General features: G+C 35.8%; 1 protein-coding gene across 6 annotated transcripts in view; it reads right to left on the bottom strand.

Moving 5' to 3' along the window:
- Window positions 1–26,716, bottom strand: part of NOL4 (nucleolar protein 4) — a 465,486-nt gene that overhangs the window by 67,674 nt on the left and 371,096 nt on the right. For all 6 annotated transcript variants that reach the window (XM_027525944.1, XM_027525946.1, XM_027525947.1 and 3 more), the window contains one exon: window positions 6,905–7,085. In XM_027525944.1, coding sequence (XP_027381745.1) covers window positions 6,905–7,085 — 181 coding nt within the window. The remainder of the gene's footprint in view (window positions 1–6,904; window positions 7,086–26,716) is intronic.

Below are 26,716 nucleotides of genomic sequence, written 5' to 3'. Positions count from 1 at the left end.
TTCCAGGAGTTGATGGCACAGGAGTTGAGGCCTGGTGTGCTGCAGTCCATGGGGTTGCAGTCCACGGAGTCAGACATGACTGAGCAACTGAACTGAACTGATAACCTCATCATAGCACCATAGTATCTATATTCAAGTGGCAAATTTATGGAAATCGTTTTCTAATAAAACTGCTTTCTATAAAAACTGTCCCTGGGGCTTCAAAGAGTCGAACATGAATGAGCGACTGAACTGAAATGATAAGAACTGCTCATTTGTATGGCTGCATACCTGGAACCTATACCAGATTTCCTATGTGGCTTTTGACCATCACTGAACAATACAACTGGGGATTTAATAACAGCATATTATGATCACACATGTATGTATATATTTACATGCTCTGTAAACATGTACATGCTTCAGGGGACAAATTCCGGATGCTATTAGAGTTATGACTGTACCTGATCCTGCAGAGTTCAGGATTTAAAAAATGGGCAATAAATGAGAGATGTGGGAGTAAAAAATGATCAAAGAAAACTTCAGGAGGGAGGATCCTGAGGCATGAAGAACTAGCTAATATCATTTTTCTAAGAACAATGAGAGCCTATAGAAGGGTTTTAGATATTGAAGTGATGTGATCAGGTTTTCCTTTCCTTAAAGATTACCCTGATTTCTCTGTGGAGAATGGGTAGGAAGGCAAGAAAACTTTTGGAGTCCTGCTAATTAATAATCCATAGCAGCATTTTTCCCTTTTATTTCCCTCTCAAGTTTTACTCTTGATTGGCAGTTCCTGCAAAGTTCTTTCTTCTCAAAAAAAGTCTCCCAAAATATTCTCACTTGTGTCTTGAATCTTTTCCCTCACTGTATATAGTATCTTTCTCTTTACCAGTAGCTCCCTGCCTTTTTTATGAAAACATGATGCTTCCTCCAACTTGCTGAATAAATCAAAGGAACAAAATGGGACAGGAAATATATAGACCCACAGGATTGTGCTCCAAAGTGCCTCATGCTTTGTTTAATGCTCTGCTGTTACCGTCTTAAAATTCTTCATTCTTAAATATGAGGCCCCACATTTTCATTTGGCATTGGGCTCCCACAATTAGTTTGCCATTTAGGGAGTAAAGATAAATTATTTTGGTTGTGTTTGAGTAGAGGTAAATGTTTTTTCAATATTCTTCTATATGTCATTTCCATATCCAAAGTTTTGGCCACTTCTCTTCATTTTTAGTATCACCACAATAATCTAAGTTACCATTCTCTTTTCCTGATATTACATCAGTAATTAATATTAGGCAAAATAGACTTTTATAAGGTTTTTAGATAAAAAGAGGAATATTTTACAATGACAAAGCATCGGCCTGTCAGGAAGATATAATAATACATACAATGTGTGTGTGTGTGTGTGTGTGTGTGTGTGTGTGTGTGTGTGTGTGAGTCGTGTCTGACTCTCTGAGACTCTATGGACTGTAGCCTGCCAGGCTTCTCTGTCTATGGGATTTCCCAGGCAAGAATAGTGGAGTGGGTTGCCATTGCCTTCTCTTTCTTCTCCACCCAGGGATCCAACCCGTGTCTCCTGCATTGGCAGGTAGAATTTACCACTGAGCCACCTGGGAAGCAGTATAAGCAATATATGTACATAATGACTGACTGACAAATGAATGAGACAGAACTGGCAGAATTGAAGGCCAAAATAAATAATTCAACAACAGTAGTTGGAGATCTCAATACCATTTTTTCAATAATGGATATAAAAACTAGGCAGATGATCAACAAGAATATAGAAGACTTCAACACTGTAACCCAATTAAGCCTACTACATATTTACAAAGTATCCTACTACCAATGATGGTAGAATATACATATTTCTCAGGAACATGTGGAACATTCTCCAGGATAGACCATAATCTGGATCATTAAGCCAGCTTCAAAAATCTTGAAAGGACTGAAAATTTTCAAAGTCATTGACAGAAAGAAATTTGGGAAATTCACAATTATGTGGCAATTAAACAACATTATTAAATAATCAATGGATCAAAGAAGAAATGATAGAGGAAATTACAAGATAGATACTTTGAGGTGAATGAAAGCAAAAACACAACATACCAAAACTTTTGTAATACAGATAAGGCAGTGCCTAGAAGGAAATTTGTAGCTGTAACCCATTCCAGTACTCTTGCCTGGAGAACTCCACGGACAGAGGAACTGGGCAGGCTACAGTTCATGGGATCGCAAAGAGTCAGACACGACTGAGCGACTTTCACTTTCAAACACCTATATACAAAAAGATTAAAAAAAAAAAAAAAGACTTCAAATAAATGTCTTAACTTCTCAGGTTAAGACCTTGGAAACAAAGAGCAAACTAAATTTAATGTAAGCAAAGTGAAGGAAATAATAAATTGGGGAGTAGAAATCAGTGAAATAGAGAATAGAAAAGCCATAAAGAAAATCAATGAAACAAAATGCTTGCTCTTTGAAACGATCAAGAAAACTGACAAAACCTTTCCTAAGAATCACCAAGAAGAAAGAGAACACTTAGATAACTTGAATCAGAAATGACATTAGAAGCATCACTACTGACCTTACAAAAATAAAAAGGTTTGTGAAAGGAGACTATGAACACTTGTATCAATAAATTAGATAATTCTGGTGAATGGATCAACTCCTGCAAATACACAAACTACCTAACTGCAGTTTAAAGAAGAAAGAGACAATATAAGTAGCCCTCTAACAAGTAAATAGAGATTGATTTAGGAAACAAAACCCTTCCAGAAAAGCCCAGGCACAGATATCATCAGATTCTATCAAATACTTAAAGACTTAATATCACTACTTCACAGACTATTCCAAAATAATAGAAAAAATATAAAATAATGTTTTAAGGAAAACATTCCTTCTATAATAGCATCACAAAGGGGAATACTTAGCAATAGAATTAATGAAACAAGTGCAAAGTTTGTATTTTAAATACTGTAAGACTTGTTGAGAAACATTCTAAAAATTGAAAGAGCCCGTGTTCAGTCTATAATTTCTTTAAAATGTTAAACATGGACCACATGCATGCACCAGCAATTCCACTCTCAGGTATTCCCCCAAATAACTGATAACATATATACAGCATTTTATGTAAATGTGTATAACAGCATTATTCATAGTAACCCCAAAGTGGAAAACATGAAGTGCCTACCAACTGAACTAAACAGTTGATATCTCGCTAAACAAAATATGACATATCCACAGAATGGAACATCATTTGGCAGTAAAAAAATGAAGCACTGATACATGCTCTAACATAGATGTACCTTGAAAACAGCATCTAAGTGAAAGAAGCCAGACACAGAAGACCACGCATTGTACGACTGATTCATTCATTTGTATGAAATTTCCAGGCTGGGAGAGTTTCCAGAGAAAGTAGATTAGTATTTACCAGGGGCTGTCACTTCCTTCCTTCCTTGCTTCCATTATATTCCATTACAGATTGCCAGCTCAGTGGTTTACAATGTGGCCTCTGATGTCAGAATGATTGTCAAATTCTGGCCCCTTCCCTTCCCTTATTAAGGAGGGATTTGGGGCAAGCCACTCATCTTCTTTGAGCCTCACAAAATAGGTTTCAATCACATTAGAAAAAAAGGAAGTGGTACCTAGGCATGATTTTTTCAAGTGGGGGAAAGTTCAGTTTTATAAAAAATTTCCCCCAAATTGCAGAATATATCTCATAGGATTGTATAAGGATTAAACAGAGACTACATGAAAACACTATAATGAGTCAGAAGTGGTAGTGTTATTAATTAATGTTCAATAAATTAATTTCATAAATGAACAATCTTTTTAAATCTATAAGACAAAAAATCATGCTGTTACTATCTTTAGTGACTCTACTCCCCCCGCCAATTTTTTGATTTGGTGGTTAAGTTCTGAGCTACGTATCAATTTTTACTTACTATGTAAAATATTTAAAAAGAAGTGTTACTGTTTCTAGCTTTATAGGCTAAAAGAAGGCTTACCTTTTGTTTATGTTTTCCATTTCTGGTCTTAGACTTCCCCTTTCCTGCTAATTTGTTGTTCAAATAAAAATAAACATTGAAAACAGCTAAGAAGGCTCACTAGCTGGGTTTTGAAAAGATGAATATACACTTGAAACCTGCCCCCACAAAATAAGCTGCTTTTTTTCCTCTTCCACTTCAGGTACTGCTCTTTTGAGCTGGGGGTCAGTTGATACAGACTAATAATGTTCAGTGACTCTGTCCTTACTACTACTACTAAGTTGCTCAGTCGTGTCCGACTCTCTGCAACCCCATAGACTCCCCCGTCCCTGGGATTCTCCAGGCAAGAACACTGGAATGGGTTGCCATTAGAGGACTTTTAATTCTAAGGCAGACCAAAGAGCCCCAGTCTTCCAGCAGAATCATTCCAGGATACACTGGGAACATATTTCTAGTATTGTAAAGATAGGTAATTTTCTAGAGTATATACCCATTTGATAGTAGTATAATAATACAATTACCCAATATATTAAAAACTCACCAAGCCTAAGTTCAAAATTTCCAACTGGTGTTTGTTTCCACACATTTTCAGCAGAAAAGATAGGAAGTATGTTTTTCTTTTAAAACCAAACTACACTGAGCTCTCAGTGATACTACCGATTCAACTACAAAATTATGGAGTTTTTGCTTCAATTTATTGATTTCACATCTGTATCTACTTTTCCCGCTGCTGAAAATTCCATCTTTCACTGACACCAACATAATCACAAATTTGTTCTAAACTATAATACACAGACAACAGTTCCAAAATAATTATATGATTACTGAAAATAGTTTAAGGTTTTATCATAAGCTTTCACACTGTGGCATCAAATTATGACTGTTGAGATCACTCAGAAAAGTTCCTCTCTATGGGGTTATGTCAACCATTTATTAAACAGATAAAGTTCATTTGCATAATTTGTCTTTCAATACTAGGGATTCTTTAGATCAGATTGTTCCATAATTATGTAAATTGTTTCAGTTAAATTTAAAAAACAAAGTATAAAAACCAAGTGTACTCATTCATACAAATACATGTATCCATTCTCTTCCATGTATATGTATGGCTGAGTCCCCTCACTGTTCACCTGAAACTACCACAACTTCGGCTATAACCCAATACAAAATAAAATGTTCAAAGTTACCAAAACAAAGTAAAAGAAAAAACCACAGCCAACTGTAACCAGAGAATAATTCTGGCTTATAGTCCTTTCTTTATTCTGTTCGTTTTCCATTCAGGTCTCTCTCTATATATTCTTTAATGAATGTTAGCATACTATACGGAGAAGGCAATGGCACTCCACTCCAGTACTCTCGCCTGGAAAATCCCATGGACAGAGGAGCCTGGTGGGCTGCAGTCCATGGGGTCGCTGAGAGTCGGACACGATTGAGCAACTTTACTTTCACCCATTGGAGAAGGAAATGGCAACCCACTCCAGTGTTCTTGCCTGGAGAATCTCAGGGATGGGGGAGCCTGGTGGGCTGCCATCTATGGGGTCGCACAGAGTTGGATAGGACTGAAGTGACTTAGCAGTAGCAGCATACTATAAATATTTTTCACTATTGAGACTATATAAAGATATTTTTCTTTACTTTTTATAACTTCAGGTTACTTTCCTATGTGGATGTAGTATAATTGAATTGACTAGCCATCTTTTGATGGATGTTTTTATTGGTAAGCTTTTTTTGTGCATTTATAAATAACACTGCAACAAGAAAATAGCTAAGTGCATATGTCTTGTATTTTTGCCGGTGTGTCTTTGAGTAAACTTCTAACGAGAGATTCCTAAAGAAACTGCTGCGTCAAATGGCAAATGAGTATTCAATTTTGTTAGATATTGTCAAGTTTACTCCAAGTTTTTGCATTTATACAGGCAACTATACTCATTTCCCACAGCCTAGTCAAAGAAATATTCAGTAAGTATTTGGACTTTCATTAATCTCTCAGATAGGAGCTGCATTTCTCTTACTAGAAGTGAGTGAGTTTGAGTAGCTATACCTGGATTTAAGGTCATTTGCATTGCTTTCTATGAGAATTGCATGTTCATATTTATAGCCTTACTTATTAAATATGTAGTTTTGAGTATTCCTTTCTTTTTAGAAGACCTTCATGTATTGGCCTATTAACTCTTTGTAGTATTGGTAGCTAGTAATTTTGCAGTTTATCATTTAATTTTTATTTTATGCATTTTGTTGTGTGTGTGTATATGATAGAACATATTTTCCCCTGGATTTTAAGTATAGTTTAGGAAAACTTTTCCTACAACCCAGTGATAGGAAATTCACCCATGTATATTATTCCTAATAGATGCATGACTTTATATTACACATGTGGAATTTATTCTGGTATATAAGCTCAAGAAATTCCTAAAATTTTACCACTGCTGATGGAACACACCATTGTCATTGACAAGCTTTTGGCTAGAGATCCATGCTTTGTTTCTGTGTGTTGTTTCAGTTTGTATCTTCTTACTTAAAACAACTGTGTATGTTTCAACAAATCAATAAAGTTCCTGGTACCTCAAATTTTCCAAATTAAAAACCTCTTTGAACATTGAGAAAATGTGTCATTACTTTTGACAAGTAGTACATTACAGCTTCACAGAAAGAATGTGTGACTATTTGGTTAAAAAAAATTGCTATTTCTCTAGTTGAGATTTTTGAGTTTAAAACAGCAATTGTTCAGTTGCTTAATAGTGCTGCTACATATATACAGAAACAGCAACAGAATAGGGAGATGTCCTTGTAGGCAGGTGGACATTATGTGTTAAATGGTCTTGTTTTCAGCAGACTGGCACTGACTATTGCTTATAACATTTCATTCCATTTTTTTCTCTGAAGTTTAGGGAATTTAATACCCACAAATTGACAGAAAAACATAATGTGTAATAAAGACTCACCACTACTAGATGCATCATTCAGATTTAGCAGTCCCCCTCCGAGCCCTCTGTAACTATGGTAACTGTAGGTCCCATTTCCGTTGATGTACAACACCTCCTGGGAGCCTGAAACAGCTGAGGTTGAGTAAGTGCCCTGGGCTGCCTCCGGTTTACATTGTTTGTCTGTTGGAGCAGATTCATCCTGCAATGACAATAGCAGTTCATTATTTATCAAATCACCACACTATTTCATCTTGAACAGACTATCTTATTGTTATCTATGTGTCTGCACTGAACAAGAAAAATATAGTCAACATTAAATCAGTACATATGCACATTTTCAACAACTTTGCTGAAAACTAAAAAAAGGAAAGCAATGTAACAATGTGAGACAGATTGGAGATGGAGCAATTTACAATTTCCAACTGAATTTAAAATTACATGAAGAGAGTTGTTCACAATAGCCAAGAGAAGGAAGTAGCCTCAATGTCCACTGACAGATGAAGAGCTAAAAATTGTGGTATATAAATACAATGCAATATTATTCAGTCTCAAGAAAAGAAGAAAACCCTGTCATAGCCTACCACATGAATGAGTCTTGAGGATATAATGCTAAGTGAAATAAGCCAATCACCAAAAGATAAACATTGCATAATTCCCCTTATTTTAGGTAAATTAGCCAAGCACACAGAAACAGAGTAGAATGGTGGTTGCAAGGGCCTGGGACAAGGGGAGGTCAGGAGTTGTTCATTAGGTGATTCAGTCATGTAGAATTCGGGGAATGGTCCTGGGGAATCCCTTGCATGAAAATGTGCATATGGCTGACAATACTGGAAATTGTTGGGAGAGTGAAAACCATTGGGCTGTGCAGTATTTTTTCTGTAGAGATATGTAGCCATTGCAACTTTGAAAGAAGGCAAAATATTCTATACTTCAAAGCAACTTTGAGGTTCTAGAGAAGAGGCTGGGCTTCCCTGGTGGCTCAGCTGGCAAAGAATAGGTCTGCAATGTAAGAGACCTGGGTTTGATCCTTGGGTTGGGAAGATTCCCCTGGAGAAGGGAATGGCTGCCGAATCCAGTATTCCAGCCTGGAGAATTCCACAGACTGTACAGTCCATGGGGTCGTAAAGAGTCAGACATGACTGAGCGACTTTCACTTTAACTGAGAAGAGGCTAGCCTCAAACAATTCCACCATTAGAGTAACTTCCTAGTTTCCTGTTTGAAAACAGGTTGGTCAACGTGATAAAACTGGAGTTTCTAGTTTAAAAAAATTAGTGGCTCCTATGATACATTCCCAATTTATTTTTCTGGGTTTGGAAAATGACAATAAAATACACCTATTGGAGAAGAGTTTCTTAAAGATGACTAGAAAGGGAGAAGGAAGAAGGCATTGCCTCCCACAATATTTTCTCTCTGATTCTTTGTGTTGATGGAATTAGTTTGAATAATTAAACATGCTACTTTTTAAATGTGTCTCAGCTTTTTCAATATTAACTGTTATTCCAAACCACAGAAACTGCACTGAGCAGGCAGATAATTAATTCCATGAATAATCAAAATAGGCCTTGTAGGGAGTCATTTGTATGCAAACACAGATTTTCGCTATTAATGTTTTGGTAGTCCACTATATGTTGAGAAATATAAAGTATCAAAATCCCAATTGAATCTGTTCAGCAGTGTATTTTGGGCAAAAGTTTATTTTTTTTTCTTTTTTTTTCTTTTTAAACTTTACAAAATTGTATTAATTTTGCCAAATATCAAAATGAATCTGCCACAGGTATACATGTGTTCCCCCCATGGGTTCAGGACGGGGAACACATGGGCAAAAGTTTAATATAAAGTTAATTCATGTTTTTCACATGAGTGATTACTATTATTGGTTTCAAAGAAGCATAGATTTTAATGACATAAAAAATAAATATCCCCTGGAGTCACATTTTATCTTTATAAGCAACTTTTAATAATCATTAGCTCCTGAAGTTTTCAAAGCTGACAGCTTGCCCCCTAGGTTGCTATGAAGATTATTTTCAAAAGAGGAATATATTAATATCCTACAAGACTGAATATCTAGGCAATAAAACACATTTTATTCATCAGAAACCTGAAAAATCCTGTGCCAGATTTTATAGGACATAGTTCAAATTTTCTTAAAAATTCCATAAAAATGATGCATCAACATGATGAAATGACCACCAGCACTGCCAGCATTGTTCGAGACAATGCAGAATTGTTTTGATTCAGATTTCTTTTGATTAAAAATATACAACAGATGAAACAGCTATGGTGACTTCTATAATTAGGGTCTGGTCTTATCAATAAATATCTGCTTTATGTATATAAGTATGCAATTCAAATTTGAAAAACTGGGCTTAGACTAGGACAGATGATTACTTATAGATAGAGGGCAAGACTGGAAATTATTTAGAAGTGTAGGCATTGCTTGCTCACGACCTTCTCATTCACACACTGTTTGGGAAGATTGGCCCGTATCCTTTGTACTCTATCTATAGAAACTGGACAGGACAAACTTGAGTTAGCTGAACCTGATCTGGTATGTGGACAATATAAATTGAATTCCTAACTCACTTCAAATGCCAAAGGAATCCTTTACACATGTATCTTATACAGACATGTTTTTTCTAAATTAAATTTGCCTGATTCTACTCAACTTTTGACAATAGGTTTCAAAAACATTGCATTTATATCTCCCAAGAACTTAAATTTTTCTTAGATTTTATACTCTCTACTATCTGTTAATTATGCTACATATTTTCATTAACTTTTCTCTGCCTATAAATACTATCAGCAAATGGCAAAAAGTTTTCTGCTTGATTGAGTAATATTTTTCTTCTGTTTTCCTTTAACTTACATTGTTATAGCAATTGGAGATGAAAGGCATTTTGCATCCACATGAAATTATACTTTTAGTTCATCATTGAGATGATCTAGGTACAAGCGATGAGCTTTTTTAAGGTAAAAAAAAAATTGCATAGACCTCAAACAAGTTTATCACTGCAGAATATGTATATCATTTAGGCATCAATTTACTTGAACTTCCTTTAAGATCGTTACTTGATTTCTCCTGTCTTTACAAGGTCTTTGTAGTCTGTATGATAGCATTTTTACTTAAGTTACTGCTCTAAATTTTCTTTGCTCTTCAATTATGGATGACGTGAGGGAGTGCAATTTATTTCATGTATAAACTGCTGGAAAACCTCTCTACCTTCTAAAAGTGTCTCTTCTTCCACTTCATAGCAAGTGTTTCAGAACTAAGCACATGTGGATAAGAATTTGCAGTGAAATTCATAAAAGATCTGAGAGAACCAGAACTCTAATTTAAACTGCTTTCTTGCAAAGGAAAAACAGGCTGCACTTAATGTAAATGTGCTTACTGCTTACGATGATAAGAAGCGATTTATGATGCCACCAAAACACACATACACACACACTCACTCACGTATATAACGACACTCAGGCAGGAACTCCTTTCATATAGTTAACAGCATCCACACCGTCTCCCCTTGGCCATACAAATGATCAAGATGCCAACACAGAAGACTGAGAAGACGGCTCTTTGCAAAGATGCTGCCAAACCCACTAGGAAAGGTAACAGTGGAAGATATATTTTGACAAAATCTAAATATTATAATGATAAGATCTGAAATAACAGAGAAGATAGATTTTGTTTCCAACTTGAGAAACCAAAGTCATAGCAGGAGAGCTTTCATGAAGAGTTTTAACAAAGTGTTCCTAGATAGGTTATGTTAATAAACTATGGTAATATTTACATACACACACACACACACACACACACACACAAAACAAACACACAGACATAATTTTATGAACAATAAATGCTTGAGAACTATTGACTTAAAGAAAAATACAGAAAAAATACAATCCTTAACCTGATATACAAAGATACATGGCTGGCAAGAAGTAACCTACTACCACCACAAACCTATCTACTCTCAAATTCTTCCTGATGGTCATAACATTTTATAATTACAAACAAGGGTTGAGAATTAACACTTTTAAATTGCAATCTTAAATGTGACACTATGCTATTTAGTTACAAACGAAAAAAATCAAATTAAAAAAATAGATGTCTTTTTTCTATAGGTTTCTAATACTTAATTTTGACTTCTGTTGTTAATATGATCAAAATAAAAATTTTAAAGTAATATTCCTTTGAGGTCATATAATCTGATTGCAGATATAACTGTTTTGGTCATTTGTTTTCATATGTATAGCATAATATTTTTCACCTCAGAAAATTCTTTCATTTTTAACCAAGCAGTACCAAACTGGTATATTTCACATTAAATTGTGATAAAGTTTATGAATAAGAAAGATTTTATTTTAGTCATGGTATCTTGGTTTCACCTCAATGTTCATCTTTAGTTATTTTTAACAATCTACACGTAGAACAATTCAAAACATTTTTTACAAAATCCTTTTATTTGCAATTGGGCTTTTTCTATTTAAATAACAGCTTCCTTAAATCATTTTTTTCTAAACCTTCTTTAATACAATATTCCCTTTTGGTAAGAGAGTTACAATACTCTGGTGATTCTATGGCAGACGTGATTTCTGGTATTACCCTATGTAATGTAACTGTTAGTCTTAAATTCTCACTTCCAATTTCTGCCTTCCCTCTTAGGTTTGTGCCTGAATTTCTTAGTACTCAATTACATCCTTTTAATACTTTGAAATTAATTTATTTTCTCTTCCCTCCAGAGACCCCTTGCAAAAATTTTTAATTAAAAAACAAAATAACACCTATTCTATTACCAATGTTTCGTGTTCTATTTACTACACCATGCCAAGATTTTTTTCTTCTCTTACACAGGTTTCTGTCAGTCAAATAATACCCAAGCCCTCTCAACTTCATCTTGGAAATGAGCCTCATTGGCACACATCTGAGAAGCACTCATTGCTCATGCAATCCCTCCTTTGGGCTACTGTGATAACCTTCTGACCAGTGTTTGCCCCTTCACTTCTTGTCTACATCTCCTCAAATGTATCTTTTAAAAATCACTTATCATGTTGATTTCTCTTTAAAATCTCCTGAGATTTCTTATTTCCTATAGAACAAACCTCAAAGCTCCTGGCATCTAAAGACTTTCAGAGTTTGAGAACAATCTTTCCAGCCACATCCTTTGTCACTTCTCCTCATGCATTCTGTACTCTGGTCATAGTTTAAGCTGAAAAAATAAATCTTACCAGTGTAATAGTCTGAGTTACCTAACTTGCCCCATATGTGCACCGATATATAGAAAGTTTCTTACCTGTAACTACTGTCTGTGTTATAGTCTCTGATGATGGTCTGTCATGAATTTTTAATCTTTTTTCCAAAAATTTTACATATATATCTAATGATGGATGACAACATAAAATTTGCTTTTTAGTACTTTATAAAAAACTTTGTGTGAAATCAAAAAGTTTTATGTAGGTAAAGCAGACTTAGGTATGCCTTTCATAGAAAGAAAAAGGATGGTATTTTCCTTACTCATCTAAATTCCAGATTGACAAAGTATTTTCTCTCTAAATTTCTAGTCTATCCCCTAGACGGGGCTTCCCGGGTGGTGCTAGTGGTAAAGGAAAGAATCTACCTGCCAATGTGGGAAACATAAAAGATGAGGGTTTGATCCTTGGGTCGGGTAGATCCCCTGGACAAGGGCATGGTGACCCACTCCAGTATTCTTGCCTGGAGAATCCCATGGACAGAGGAGCCTGGTGGGCTACAGCCCATAGGGTCACAAAGAGTCAGACAGGACTGAAGCAACTTAGCACACAAGCATATCTCCTAGACACCTTCAAACAAAATAAGTTGGGCCTATTTATCTGAAATTCTTGTATCTCTGCTACTGTATACAATTATCTTTATGAAAAATGCATGCAAAGCAACTAGAAAGTAAAAGATATCCTAGAAGAGAATAAAGACTTTGAATATATAAATTAGTTCTTTAGTTCTCAGATTGCTAGAGATCAAAGACCTTGAACCAAACATCCCACTGAAGATGAGGTCTAAAAAAATACCAAAACAATTCAAAAAATTAGAAATTTCTCCAAAACAAGATTCTAAACCCTATAGCTATGCTAGAATCCTTAGCTATAAAAATATTTCAGATGAAATAAAAATTCATAACAAAAAACACTACAGTTTTGATAAAAATTCAGAACAAATGTGTGTGTGTGTGTGCGAGTGTACATGCTCAGTCGTGTGTCCAACTCTTTGCGACCCCATAGACTATATATAGCCTGCCAGACTTATCTGTCCATGGAATCCTCCAGGAAAAGAATACTGGAGTGGGTTGCCATTTCCTATTCCATTCAGAATAAATATTTTTAGCAATTAGACTTTGAGAAGCACAATGGAGGTCAATAAGACTTTTTTTTAGAGCAGTTAACCATTAGCTACTACATAAGAATCATACTGGAGAAGGCAATGGCACCCCACTCCAGTACTCTTGCCTGGAAAATCCCATGGACGGAGAAGCCTGGCAGGCTGCAGTTCATGGGGTCGCTAAGAGTCGGACACGACTGAGCGACTTCATTTTGACTTTTCACTTTCATGCATTGGAGAAGGAAATGGCAACCCACTCCAGTATTCTTGCCGGGAGAATCCCAGGGACAGGGGAGCCTGGTGGGCTGCTGTCTATGGGGTTGCACAGAGTCGGACACGACTGAAGCGACTTAGCAGCAAGAATCATATTAGCATGGTGATATCAGAAGATTAAGGCTAATATCTGCATAATGGCTAACTAGAGTATGTTGTCAAGCAGCTTGGAGAGGTGCTTGTTTTATCGATGGTGTGATCAAATTTGAAACATAAAGCATGTTTTTAAAAGGATTTAACTAGATTCTGGTACTTAATTTTAGTCTGATAAGATGATTATGTTTTTATTTTGTCCACATCTAATAGTAGATTCTTGTCTGGGAAATCCCATGGACAGAGGAGCCTAGAAATATATATTATTGCTTAATGCTAAAATAAACTCATGAGTTTTAATGCTGTTTTTGATTGTAACATTTTAGATCAAATGAAAAGTAACATGTCATTTTAAAAGATAACAAGAGAAACAAACTGGCTTTCTTTTCATTTCTGTGACTATAAGTTTTCCCAAAGTACAAGGTTAGGCTCCAACTTATGTTAAAACTATGGTTTTAACTGTCACAAACAGCTATAAAAACATAAACCAACAAATCTCAGACCAAAGTACTTAAAAAATGATCTCTCAGATACAATTTATTTATCCCAGATGTCAGTTACCCTAAATCTTTTTTTTTTTTTTTACCCTAAATCTTTTAAGTATAGTTGTGGGAGGTATTACTACTGGATTAAGAAAATTAGGCTCAACGGGAAAAAGAGATTTGAAAAATACAATGAAAGCTTTTTAAAAAAAAAAAACTCATGGCCTTGGCAGAAATTTTTCATTTTTTTCATATTTCTTTTTGAGTAAATAGAAAAACTTGACTAATGATGTTATTTCAACACTGATGTTGGGAGGTAGTCATAGGTGGTTTCAAAATTAGAAACAGGTGTGCTAGCATGGTCGAATGAGCAGAACAAAGAAAAATCCCTTCTGAATGTCATCTACATAATAGATACCTTTACAGCTACTACTGAAGAACATTATGTTCAATCAGATAGTAAACATAATTCCATCTGAATTGTATATCTTGAATGAGCCATATAATTGAGATCTTAATTTCCAAACATACTGGAATAAAAGCTTACAGGTTATTATAATTTAATTTAAACTGGGTGTAAGAATTACCTATCCATTTTGATATTTCAAGTATATTCATCATGAAATAGTCAAACTAAGGTAATGAGAAAGCCATCAAAGTGGTGATGCCTACAATACTGAGTGATAATGCTTTTAATGTGAAATTAAATTTTAAAGGAAACATGTATGAGACAATATGAAATGGTCTAAAAATAATCTAGGGATGAATTAAAAACACATCACTGATGTCTGACTACATGCTGGTGTTATGTGTACAAGTAAGTAAAATATTTTTTTGTTAACTTTCCTTTCCTTGATAATACTGCTTTTGATTTACCAAGTACAGTGTTATACAAATACAGAGATCTGATATACTATGTTGACTGTGGGTGGAGGGTATACAGGAAGAAGAGAAATACAATTGTTGACATATTTCTTCAAATATAAAGTTTCTAATTTTTTTTCCATCTAGTATGAAAAACTAATTATTCAAGGAGTCGGTAATTTTTAGGAATTCTCTAACTTCTCAAAAATACACACAATTAAACCCATTAGTGTTCCTGAACATATTGAAAAGTAGTGGTAACATTTTCCTTACAATATTGGATTACTTTACCCTACTTCACAATAAATTTTGGCAGCAACAGTATAGCTCAGCTTCTTTTTCCCTTCCATTTTTATTCTCCTGCTCATTTCTCTGCATAATTTCCTTGCAAGATTTCATTCCATTTATGAGTTCATCTACCCCTTTACACCAAAGGCCTCTAACTCTAAATCTATAATTAAGATCTTTTCCCAGGTCCACATTTTCAACTACCTACTGGACATAAATAACTGCATGCCCCACAAGTGCATCCCACTGAGTATGTATGTCATGTTATCTTCCTCCAACTCCTAATTCTCCAGCCATAGTATGCTCCACCTCCTCAATTCTTGATTTTGATAAATGACACCTTCATCTGTCTCTGCAGTCTCCTGAGCAAGAGACTTGGGTCATATTCAACAGGCCCCTTTTTATTATCTCATAGGTACAATCCAGGACAAAATCTTATACAGCCATTTTATTTCCTAGTGAATTATTTAAACAGTGTTCTATTGAATCCCTTCTATTCCCTGGGTTACACATTCAGCATGCAGGTGAAGATAGATCATCCGATTCCTGCCCTCCAGAGACATATAGAGGTGTGAGGTGGGAAAGAGACTAGATAAGAGAAAGAAATAAAAAATATATATGTTATAATACTAAGTTCAGAGAGCGGTATCCATTAGAAATAAAATTAAATAGAGTTACATAAAAGAATGATTGGAGACGGGAATTCAGGAGGGTAAAACTTTCTGAGAAAAATACATAAGCCCATCAGCCAAGAAACAGAATGATAAAGAGGCAGTCATGGGAAGATATAGGGGAAGTGTGCCTGTCTATGTGGACATCTCACTGAATCCATTCTACACTTTATATGAAACAGTCCTCGTATCCAAAGACATCTGACTAGGATTCCCAGGGTTTGGTTAAATAAGGTCAGGAAAGCATCATTTAGCTTAGACTAGAATTTGCCTTACAATAAGAAATCGTAACAACACATGTTTTTGCTGGTATACTGAATATTCTCAACTTCCCTCTCTAGATGCACTCTTAAACCTTGCTTCCTGGCTGTATAACCACCATGAACTTAACAGTTGGGTTCACCTGCTCTCTGGCTGCTAGGGATTCATCAACAGGAAGCCCGGACAGGAGTTTAGAGGAGAGCACGGGGGTATCTATCCCCTAGCACTGTCTCCTGCCATACCACAGTCTGGGAGCAGCTCTGTTCCTGAATCCTATCAGACACCCTCTTGTCCAGGGCTTTGGTTCCCATCTTGTTGTGCTAACAGTTCCCTTCCACTGCTCCTCCAGGCTTCTCTCACTTGTTGGTCCCAGGGTGCTCCACCATCTCTTCTTGATTTCCTCAGCCCTTCTCATACCTATATAAATAGTCCCTTTACTAGATAGTCTTCAGTTACTCTTTTGAACAGGTTATCTCTCACCTGCAAGAAACCAGAATGACATAATTCTGTTCACTACTGAGCCAACTAGTGGACAATCAGTACACTTTTGTATCTGAAGTTTTATTCCTTCAGTGTTAAAATTCTTTTTTGTGTGGTGTTTGAGTTCCAAGACACTATTTCTACTTTTTCCAGAAGTCTCTAACACAAATATAAAACTTCTTGGACTATTTTCCATATTATCCATCAAGAGTTTCATCAGTCCCATATTCCCCCCTGTACTCTCTATCTCTTTATTCCAATCTGGAAAGAGGATTCCCTAGCCCTGTGAGATGCTACAGGATATAGCATCATCCATTATATTCTTCTCTCCTATTTTGTATTTTCTCTCCTTGGAGTAACTTCTTCCTTGGGTTATGTTCTTGTTCCACTGGAGAATATTCTCCAATAACCTTCTGAGAAAGGCTACACTTTATAAAATAGACTTCAAGTATTTAAAATTATGTTTATCCTCATGCTTCATTGATAATTTGGCTGGATATAAAATTTTCTACAGAAGTTTACAAGTTTGGCTCCCATATGTTTTAGTGTTGAGAATGGTTTTTCTGGTTAATATCTGTTGGCTTTCTGATTATTTATGCATGATTTATTTTTCCTCCCTCTCTGGACTGTTCAAATTTGTCTCTTTATCTCATATGTTCTTAAACTTTCATGATGATGTGATTGACATAAGTGCATTTACTGTCCTGATAACTTTATGGGCTTTTTCATCATAGTAATGCAGGTTCTTCACTTTTGTGGAAAAATTATTTTTGATAATTTCTTCCTTTCTACTTTCTCTTTAATTATCCAGATGTTGGCTCTCCTAAATTGATCTTTCAAAAAAAAAAAGCTATTTAATTTTCCATTATTTGCCTAAATTTTTATGTTTCTGAGCAATTTCCTAAAAGGCTTTCCAATTCTTAAAATATTTTTTGACAATCATGTATATTTTTTTATATTCCAAGAGTTGCATTTTATTGTTCTTTTTTATGCATTCACTTCTAATTTCAAGGAAATACCTTTTATTTTTTTAAATCTGAGATTATGAACTGTTTTGCTTCAACATTTTCTTCTATTCTTTGCTTCTGGTATTTCAGTGCCAGAATCTCTTTCCCTCTCTGACTCCTCCATTTTTGGGAGAATTCTAGATTCCTTAGTGGAGTGAATAACTAGGCTGTCTGTTTTTGAAACTATACCCCAATAAAAAGGAAAAAAAATTGATGAATTTCTCATCCCTTTCCTGAGTCTATGCAGATTTAAATTTTTAATATTCACTTGCAGTTGTTTTAGTGGGGTTTTGGAAGAAAGTAGAGATAAAGGATGGAGAAGGCAATGGCACCCCACTCTAGTACTCTTGCCTGGAAAATCCCAAGGACAGAGGAGCCTGGTAGGCTGCAGTCCATGGGGTCGTGAAGAGTCGGACATGACTGAGTGACTTCGATTTCACTTTTCACTTTCATGCATTGGAAAAGGAAATGGCAACCCACTCCAGTGTTCTTGCCTGGAGAATCCCAGGGATGGGGAGCCTGGTGGGCTTCCATTTATGGGGTCGCACAGAGTCAGACACAATTGAGGCGACTTAGCAGCAGCAGCAGAGATAAAGGAAAGGATTCAATTTTCTATGTCAGAAGACACATTTTAACGCTGTAATATATGTATTAGGTTGCTGGTAGGAAAACTTTTGGAAGTAATGCGACATGTTTAGGATTTAGAGAGATATATTAAGTGTATCTTTGTATTTAAAATTCTTGTCTTGTAAAGCAGTTTTCATAAGTGAGAAGGCAAACTCTATCTGAAGTTCTCTTTGATAGAAAAAGGAAATTTAAATATGGAAGCAGACAAAACAGTTTATATAATAATGTCAGTGTCATTAAATTTTAAACATCTTTAATTTATAAGTTCATTTAAAACCTTTGTTAATAGTGGGAAGAGACAACTCATGCTAAACTTATCTCACTTACTTTATGAAAGAACTACTAACCAAAAGGTAGATTGTGGTGATTTTCTAAACAGAACAAAGCAGGTGACAAAAGAAAGTGGAGTTGCTAAAAGACAGCACCATGTGAATGGTTCACATCTTACAGAATGACCACATCCCAGACTGATGAATGGACTGGTGCAACAAGATGAAAGGTCTTTAGAAGGCATTGTCACATGTTTTGCCCTAAGCTTTATGCTATTCACTGTTTGAACTGAGACACGTAAGTATGCTGATAAAACACTGAACAATTTGGGTGGTAACAAGGAGCAGGATGTGAAGATGGAAGGAAAATCCTGAACAAGGGGTAAAGTCAATAGCAGGAGGATATGAACAACTTCACTGCAGGCTAATTTAACAGGGCTAAATGTATAGCCTTACACTTAAATCTAAAACATGATCTATACAAACAAAGTGAGGAAGTAATGTAACATTAGCACTTCTGCAAGAACTGTACAGTTATAATTAGCTAAAACATTTGTTAAAATATTTATGAAGTGCATACAATGTGCAAGACACTGCAGTTGATACAGATTGGGTATCTGCTTCTATTGAACTTACAGGTTAGTATGGGAAACAGGTAACACTTCAAAATTAATCATAATTGAGTTAAGTCTAACAAGAGAGAGTGATTAATATTAGGAATACATAATAGGAGACCTAATATACAGATGAAGTAGACAGGGATATCTAGTGCCATCATAGGCCTCAGTGATAAAAGTATATAATGCCTAGAATGCTGAGCTGCTGGTATTTAATTATTCCTTCAACAAGGAATGATGATAATTTTAAAAAATGAGAGAAATATTATATTATCAGGTAATACTGATTGGGCATTTACTATATGCCAGGAACTGTGCTCATGGACTGTGATATTATCTTGATTCACTCATCCCAATGAATTTGATAAGATTAAACCTCATTTTATAGATTGAAAAGACAGAGGCACAGAGGTTGCCTAGGGATTTGTCCAAGTTCACACAGTGGTAAGTACAGAACTGAGATCTAAACATGGGAACGTGGGAATACTGTAGTTTGGAGGCTAAACTGGCATTCAGGCCTGAGCCAGTCAAGGCTTGCTAGGAGATCTGCTATGAACCATCATAAGCCGAACAACATCCAGGTAGGAAAAAACAGGTTAACGGGAGATCTCAACACTTTAGTTAGAGGAACTGAAGGTATTAAACTAGAGAAGACAAAAAGTAATATATGATTTAAGTAACATACACACACATGTGTTTGCTCGTAAGATTTATCATTTTCAGACTTAACTCTGTCAGACACTGCTAGGAACTCTTTTATGGGTGTCTAGAAAAGGTAGAGGGAAACTGGTAGCCCAAATAGCTCTTACCCACTCAGTGTTCCACAATATGTTAATTTTGTTAGGTATTTAAGACACAAAAGGTAGACAAAAAAGATGGCTATATCATTTTAATAATGTATGTCAGTCACTCAGTCGTGTCAGACTCTTTGAGACTCCATGGACCGCAGCCCACCAGGTTCCTCTGTCCATGGGATGCTCCAGGCAAGAATATTGGAGTGGATGGCCATTCCCATCTCCAGGGGATCTTCCTGACCCAGTGATCGAACCCAGGCAAATTCTTTATACTATCTGAGCCAACAGGGAAGCCCTGATGCTTATTTATCTTAATGGGAAAGACTGTGACAATAGAATTGAGAAATTTTCAAATAAAAATATTCCATTTTTAATCTGTTTACCTGATGAATACTTACTTACTATAATGGCTGCTAAATATTAACTTTTTTTTGGCATGCCCAGTACTAAATGTATCCATTTTTAGGTATATCTTCAGATGTTTAATAGGCAAAAATTCAAACTTAATTTTAATCTTTTAAATTTTGCCAACTGCCCTAAACTATAGGTTCAGGTACAAACATCATTCAATTATTAAGGAAGGGGTGTTTATGCAAAGTGAAAAATAATAAAACTGCACAGAATATTTCTCCATGAATCCAGCCTTATCTTCACTTCAGAACTTCTCTTTGATGGGATTTGCTCCGTTTGTTTTAACCCAGCACTATGCAGAAGGCTGGATAAACAGTTTTTTAAATTTCAGTACAAAATCAGCAAGGTGATGAATGGCATTTAATTTCCAGGACCCTAAACTATACAAATGAACTATGATTTTCTTTACTCTTCCCTTGCCTTTCCTGGGCTTTTGCAAAGGGAACGATGGGACACAGTGCTGTGTGTAAACCAGTGAACCGCATATAAGAACATTCTAGCACCTGTCCAGAGGCTGATCCAGAGCCACAGTAAAGTGCTGGGTCCTGCCCTCCATCCTTTTTGTCCTGGTGGTTTGGGTGGACAAAGAGATACAGTTCTGTCTGCCTGCTGAGTCCATCTAAGTAAGGTTGCATTAATCTTTCTAAAGCTTCTTGAGCACTGTCGAGTAGAATGCTGTGTAGTTAGGGTGTTTAGCAACACCACCACTAAAGGAAAAAAAAGCAAAAAACAATGGGATCATCTTCAATTCTATAGAAAGCTAATTTAAAAATGAAGACCTCGTTCTAAGATGTGTGCCTATTTAGGGTCACTTATTGAAGAATGCCTTTTCCTTAACGGGCTCACTTACTCTTTTTAATACTTCAAAGTGTTTTATGAGCTGTGGGCTTTCAGGATCTGTAATGTCAGGCATCCTTCATTTTAAGTGACTTTTAAAAATTTATTTTTGTTTGCTTTATAAATGTCTTCTAATTCTAGTTTAGAGACTCTGGTCCTGGCCCCATTTTTAAACTAAGCATATCTTTGCTCTGACTAAACATAAATAATGTGTCTACCTACTTGGAGACCAAGAGGCTTATCTTCCCTCTGAACTTGCCAGGAGTAACAAACAACTCAGTTTAAAGCCAAAACTGAGACACTAATGCCCAGGGGTTAAAAAAAAAAAAATCCAATTATTTCCCTTTCACCTGATGTGAAGAGCCAACTCATTGGAAAAGACCCTGATGCTGGGAAAGATTGAGGGCAGGAGAAGAAGGGGATGACAGAGGATGAGATGGTTGGATGACATCACTGACTCAATGAACATGAGTTTGAGCAAACTCTGGGAGATAGTGAAGGACAGGGAGGCCTGGCGTGCTGCATTCCATGGGGTTGCAAAGAGTCAGACACGAGTGAGCAATTGAACAAAATGTTTTGTGCCAAGCAAGGCTGTTGATTTCAAGTAATTCATGGAAGTCACACAGAAAGTTAGGTTTTGAGAAGGAAATAAACCTTAATTCAGTATCTGGTTAAGGGCAGAATTTTTAATTCAGCTTGTTGTTGTGCAGCTTGAGTTTGATTTATATTTGTATATTCTGACTGATGTATATCTATATACTCAGATTCTGACTGATACACATATTGCTTCCAAAATAGCAAGTGTCCTCTCAAGGGTGAAACCACATATTAGTTCAAGCTAAAATATAAAGAGTAAAATTTAAATACCTTTCTTATTCCTGTTTCCTGTCCTTTAAATGTACGTTTCTATACTGCCACAGAAAAATGTGGAGGAGATAGTATGTTTGCATTCAGGTAAGTTGGAATAGATAAAACATACAACGACTACAGTATGTCGCCTACATACAAACCTTACACTGCAAACTTTCAAAGATGCAAACGTGTTCCTCTATGCCAGGTGTTGGACTGGACTGTACTTTTTAAGGTACTGTACTATAAGATTAAAAGTGTTTCCTTTATTTTTTTGTGTTTGTTTTTGTATATTATTTGTGTGAAAAGTATTATAAACCTATTACAGTACAGTTCTATATAGATGGCTAACTGTGTTATTTGAGTACCTAGGCTAAATTTGTTGGACTAATGAACAAATTAGACTAGTGAACGCATTCTCTGCATGGAACTTGTTCGTATGTAGGTGACTTACTTTATCTTATTCCTCATCCTAAATATTTTTCTCAAAGGATTAGTAAAGCTTTAATGTTTAAGGCAAAAATATTGGCACATATGTTTGGATAATAAAAGACTTGGCTTATACTGGGTAAATCAAAAGTTTTGATATACTACAAGGCATCAAACTCAACTGTCTCTAGAGACCAGGCAAAGTACACATGTGAGTGAAGAGGTTTGTCTATGGGGCAATGGGAAGATATGTGGGCAGGGGAAAATTCCAGAGTACACGTTCCCTTGAAAAGCATTCAGATGCAAACATTTTACAACAATGTTCAGGCCAAATAAAACACATTTGCATTCTCCCAGCTTTCCAATGTACTTTTGAAATATACTGGTTTTATGTACTGAGAAAGAATGATTCATTTTTATTTATCTTCAAAATACCAGGGCAGTGCTTTTCAGACTTGTTGAAGCAAGTCACATGTTACAATGCAGGGGAATCGAATTATTCCTGGAAATATTCATAAGACCTACTGAGTGTGATTCATCTTTGCCTTGGACCCTGGCCACAGCTATAGCCCAGCTCCGGGTTCCTAATCTGTGTCTCATGAAAAAGGCTCCTGAGTTACTCGATACAAAAGCATCTACTATATTGACTTCATATCTGAGATTCAAAAAATGTGGGATCCTGTTAGGTTACAAAGACCGAGACACAGGCCCTTTCTTCCTCCTGATTGGGTTGCTCAGGAAGGGATTAAGGGAAGGAATTTCTGCCAATGCAGGAGATGTGGATTTGATGCCTGAGTTGGGAAGATTCCCTGGCGAATAAAATGGTCAACCCACTCCAGTATTCTTGCCTGAGAAGTCCAATGAAGAGATGAGTGTCATGGGTTACAACAACAACAAAAAAAGTCGCAAAAACAAGTTGCAAAAGAGTTGGACATGACTTAGTCACTAAACAACAACAAACACTGATGTTTATCCCCTCAGCCTTGCACAGGGGTGCATCTGGGCTGGGCTGTTAATGTGCTTGCTTTCAGTGTAAAGATATTTTTCAGAATCTGCCTTCAGTGGGTACCTCCATAATTAATAAGTCTCTGATTTTATACAGTGCTTTCATATTCACAGGAAAGCAATACATTAAATAAAGTCTTCCCTGGTGGCTCAGAGGGTAAAGAATCTGCCTGCAATGCAGGAGACCGGGGTTTGATCCCTGGGTCAGGAAGATCCCCTGGAGAAGGGAATAGCAACCCACTCCAGTATTCTTTCCTGGAGAATCCCATGGACAGAGGAGCCTGATGAGCTGCAGTCCATAGGGTCGCAAAAAGTCAGACACAACTGAGCGACTTTCACTTTCAAACAAGGAAACAAAAGAGGGCAATTTCAGTTTGGTTTTAGAGAGGTCAATTTTAATTTGATTTTAGAAAGGAATACATACATTTAAAGCTTGGTCAGCACTGTAGAGCTAATGAATAGTACTTTACAAGAAGCAGCTCATTAATAAATGGTTTCCTCATTATTAAGAAGTACTTCTTGGTGTCTAATTACAGATGGCCTCAATCAGGGCATATATACACAGAGTTTATATGCATGAATCACTGAGTTCTATAAGAATTTTTTCTCTAAAGCAGAAAAAAACATTTAAAATCTATATAATATTCCTATTTTATATGTAATATTTTTAGCCAAAAATAAAATATTAAGATGTTTTAATAAAGAACAGATTTTGTGACTATGTGAGTGTGGAGATGTGTAAAGTACTTACTCTATTTGACAATATAATGGAGTATATATATTTGGCACATTCATGAAAGCAAAGTATATATCAATAGTCAATAGGGCTAATATATACCTTCTTTTTTAAAAATTATATTTCCATTATTTGTATTCTCTGTATCTATCAATGTTATCTATCAATGTGAAGAAATGTTATCATTTCTATGTTATCATTGCTATGAAATTTCATTTTGTATAAGAGGTTTTCTATACTATATACAAGAGAGAAAGAGAAAGATTATACATGTCTCCTGATAAAATTCATATAATTTTTTTAAAGCAAATAAATTAATACAGATATTCTCTCTACCTCAAATCTTTTTAAAAATAAAACTCAGATAGTTTATAAAAGTTTTCCATTTAAATAGCATTTGAAATAGTTATATATTTTGCATTTATAGGTACACATTATATTCTATGTCTTCATTGGGTCTGTTCTTATGCCTTGAAATCTAATAGACTTGACTCTGCTGAATTTTAGGTTTGCTTGGGACCTATGACCCCTTGTCTCCTTCCCACTTCTCCCTTATGGAATGGGAATATTTATCCTGTGCCTCTCCTGTCACTGTATTTTGGGAGCATATGCCTTGTTTTCTAGGTTTCACAGGTCCACACATGGATAGGAATTTTGCTCCAGAATGGTCCATACTTGATTTAGATGATTTATAAGATTTGAGATTTTTTAAGTTAATTATATTTAGATGAGATTTTAGAGTTGATGCTGGCATGTATTAAGACTTCTGATGAAGTGGAGAATATGAATGTATTTTGCAAGTGAGAAAGACATGAATTTGGCAAGGAAGGCAGAGGGCAGACTTTACAAGTTGAGTTGTGGCATCAAAAAACAGAAAGAATAAAATACTTAGGAATATATCTACCTAAAGAAACTAAAGACCTATATATAGAAAACTATAAAACACTGGTGAAAGAAATCAAAGAGGACACTAATAGATGGAGAAATATACCATGTTCATGGATTGGAAGAATCAATATAGTGAAAATGAGTATACTACCCAAAGCAATTTATAGATTCAACGCGATCCCTATCAAGCTACCAACAGTATTCTTCACAGAGCTAGAACAAATAATTTCACAATTTGTATGGAAATACAAAAAACCTCGAATAGCCAAAGCGATCTTGAGAAAGAAGAATGGAACTGGAGGAATCAACCTACCTGACTTCAGGCTCTACTACAAAGCCACAGTTATCAAGACAGTATGGTACTGGCACAAAGACAGAAATATTGATCAATGGAATAAAATAGAAAGCCCAGAGATAAATCCACGCACATATGGACACCTTATCTTCGACAAAGGAGGCAAGAATATACAATGGATTAAAGACAATCTCTTTAACAAGTGGTGCTGGGAAATCTGGTCAACCACTTGTAAAAGAATGAAACTGGACCACTTTCTAACACCATACACAAAAATAAACTCAAAATGGATTAAAGATCTAAACATAAGACCAGAAACTATAAAACTCCTAGAGGAGAACATAGGCAAAACACTCTCCGACATACATCACAGCAGGATCCTCTATGACGCACCTCCCAGAATATTGGAAATAAAAGCAAAAATAAACAAATGGGACCTAATTAACCTTAAAAGCTTCTGCACATCAAAGGAAACTATTAGCAAGGTGAAAAGACAGCCTTCAGAATGGGAGAAAATAATAGCAAATGAAGCAACTGACAAACAACTAATCTCAAAAATATACAAGCAACTCCTACAGCTCAACTCCAGAAAAATAAATGACCCAATCAAAAAATGGGCCAAAGAACTAAATAGACGTTTCTCCAAAAAAGACATACAGATGGCTAACAAGCACATGAAAAGATGCTCAACATCACTCATTATCAGAGAAATGCAAATCAAAACCACTATGAGGTACCATTTCACACCAGTCAGAATGGCTGCGATCCAAAAGTCTACAAATAATAAATGCTGGAGAGGGTGTGGAGAAAAGGGAACCCTCTTACACTGTTGGTGGGAATGCAAACTAGTACAGCCACTATGGAGAACAGTGTGGAGATTCCTTAAAAAACTGGAAATAGAACTGCCTTATGATCCAGCAACCCCACTGCTGGGCATACACACTGAGGAAACCAGAAGGGAAAGAGACACGTGTACCCCAATGTTCATCGCAGCACTGTTTATAATAGCCAAGACATGGAAGCAACCTAGATGTCCATCAGCAGATGAATGGATAAGAAAGCTGTGGTACATATACACAATGGAGTATTACTCAGCCATTAAAAAGAATACTTTTGAATCAGTTCTAATGAGGTGGATGAAACTGGAGCCTATTATACAGAGTGAAGTAAGCCAGAAGGAAAAACATAAATACAGTATTCTAACGCATATATATGGAATTTAGAAAGATGTTAACAATAACCCAGTGTACGAGACAGCAAAAGAGACACTGATGTATAGAACAGTCTTATGGACTCTGTGGGAGAGG

This window comes from Bos indicus x Bos taurus, chromosome 24, assembly GCF_003369695.1.
Source record: "Bos indicus x Bos taurus breed Angus x Brahman F1 hybrid chromosome 24, Bos_hybrid_MaternalHap_v2.0, whole genome shotgun sequence".
Classification (NCBI taxonomy): domain Eukaryota; kingdom Metazoa; phylum Chordata; class Mammalia; order Artiodactyla; family Bovidae; genus Bos; species Bos indicus x Bos taurus.
The sequence above is the reverse complement of the archived record's forward strand: the minus strand, read 5'-3'. Positions and strand labels throughout refer to the sequence as shown.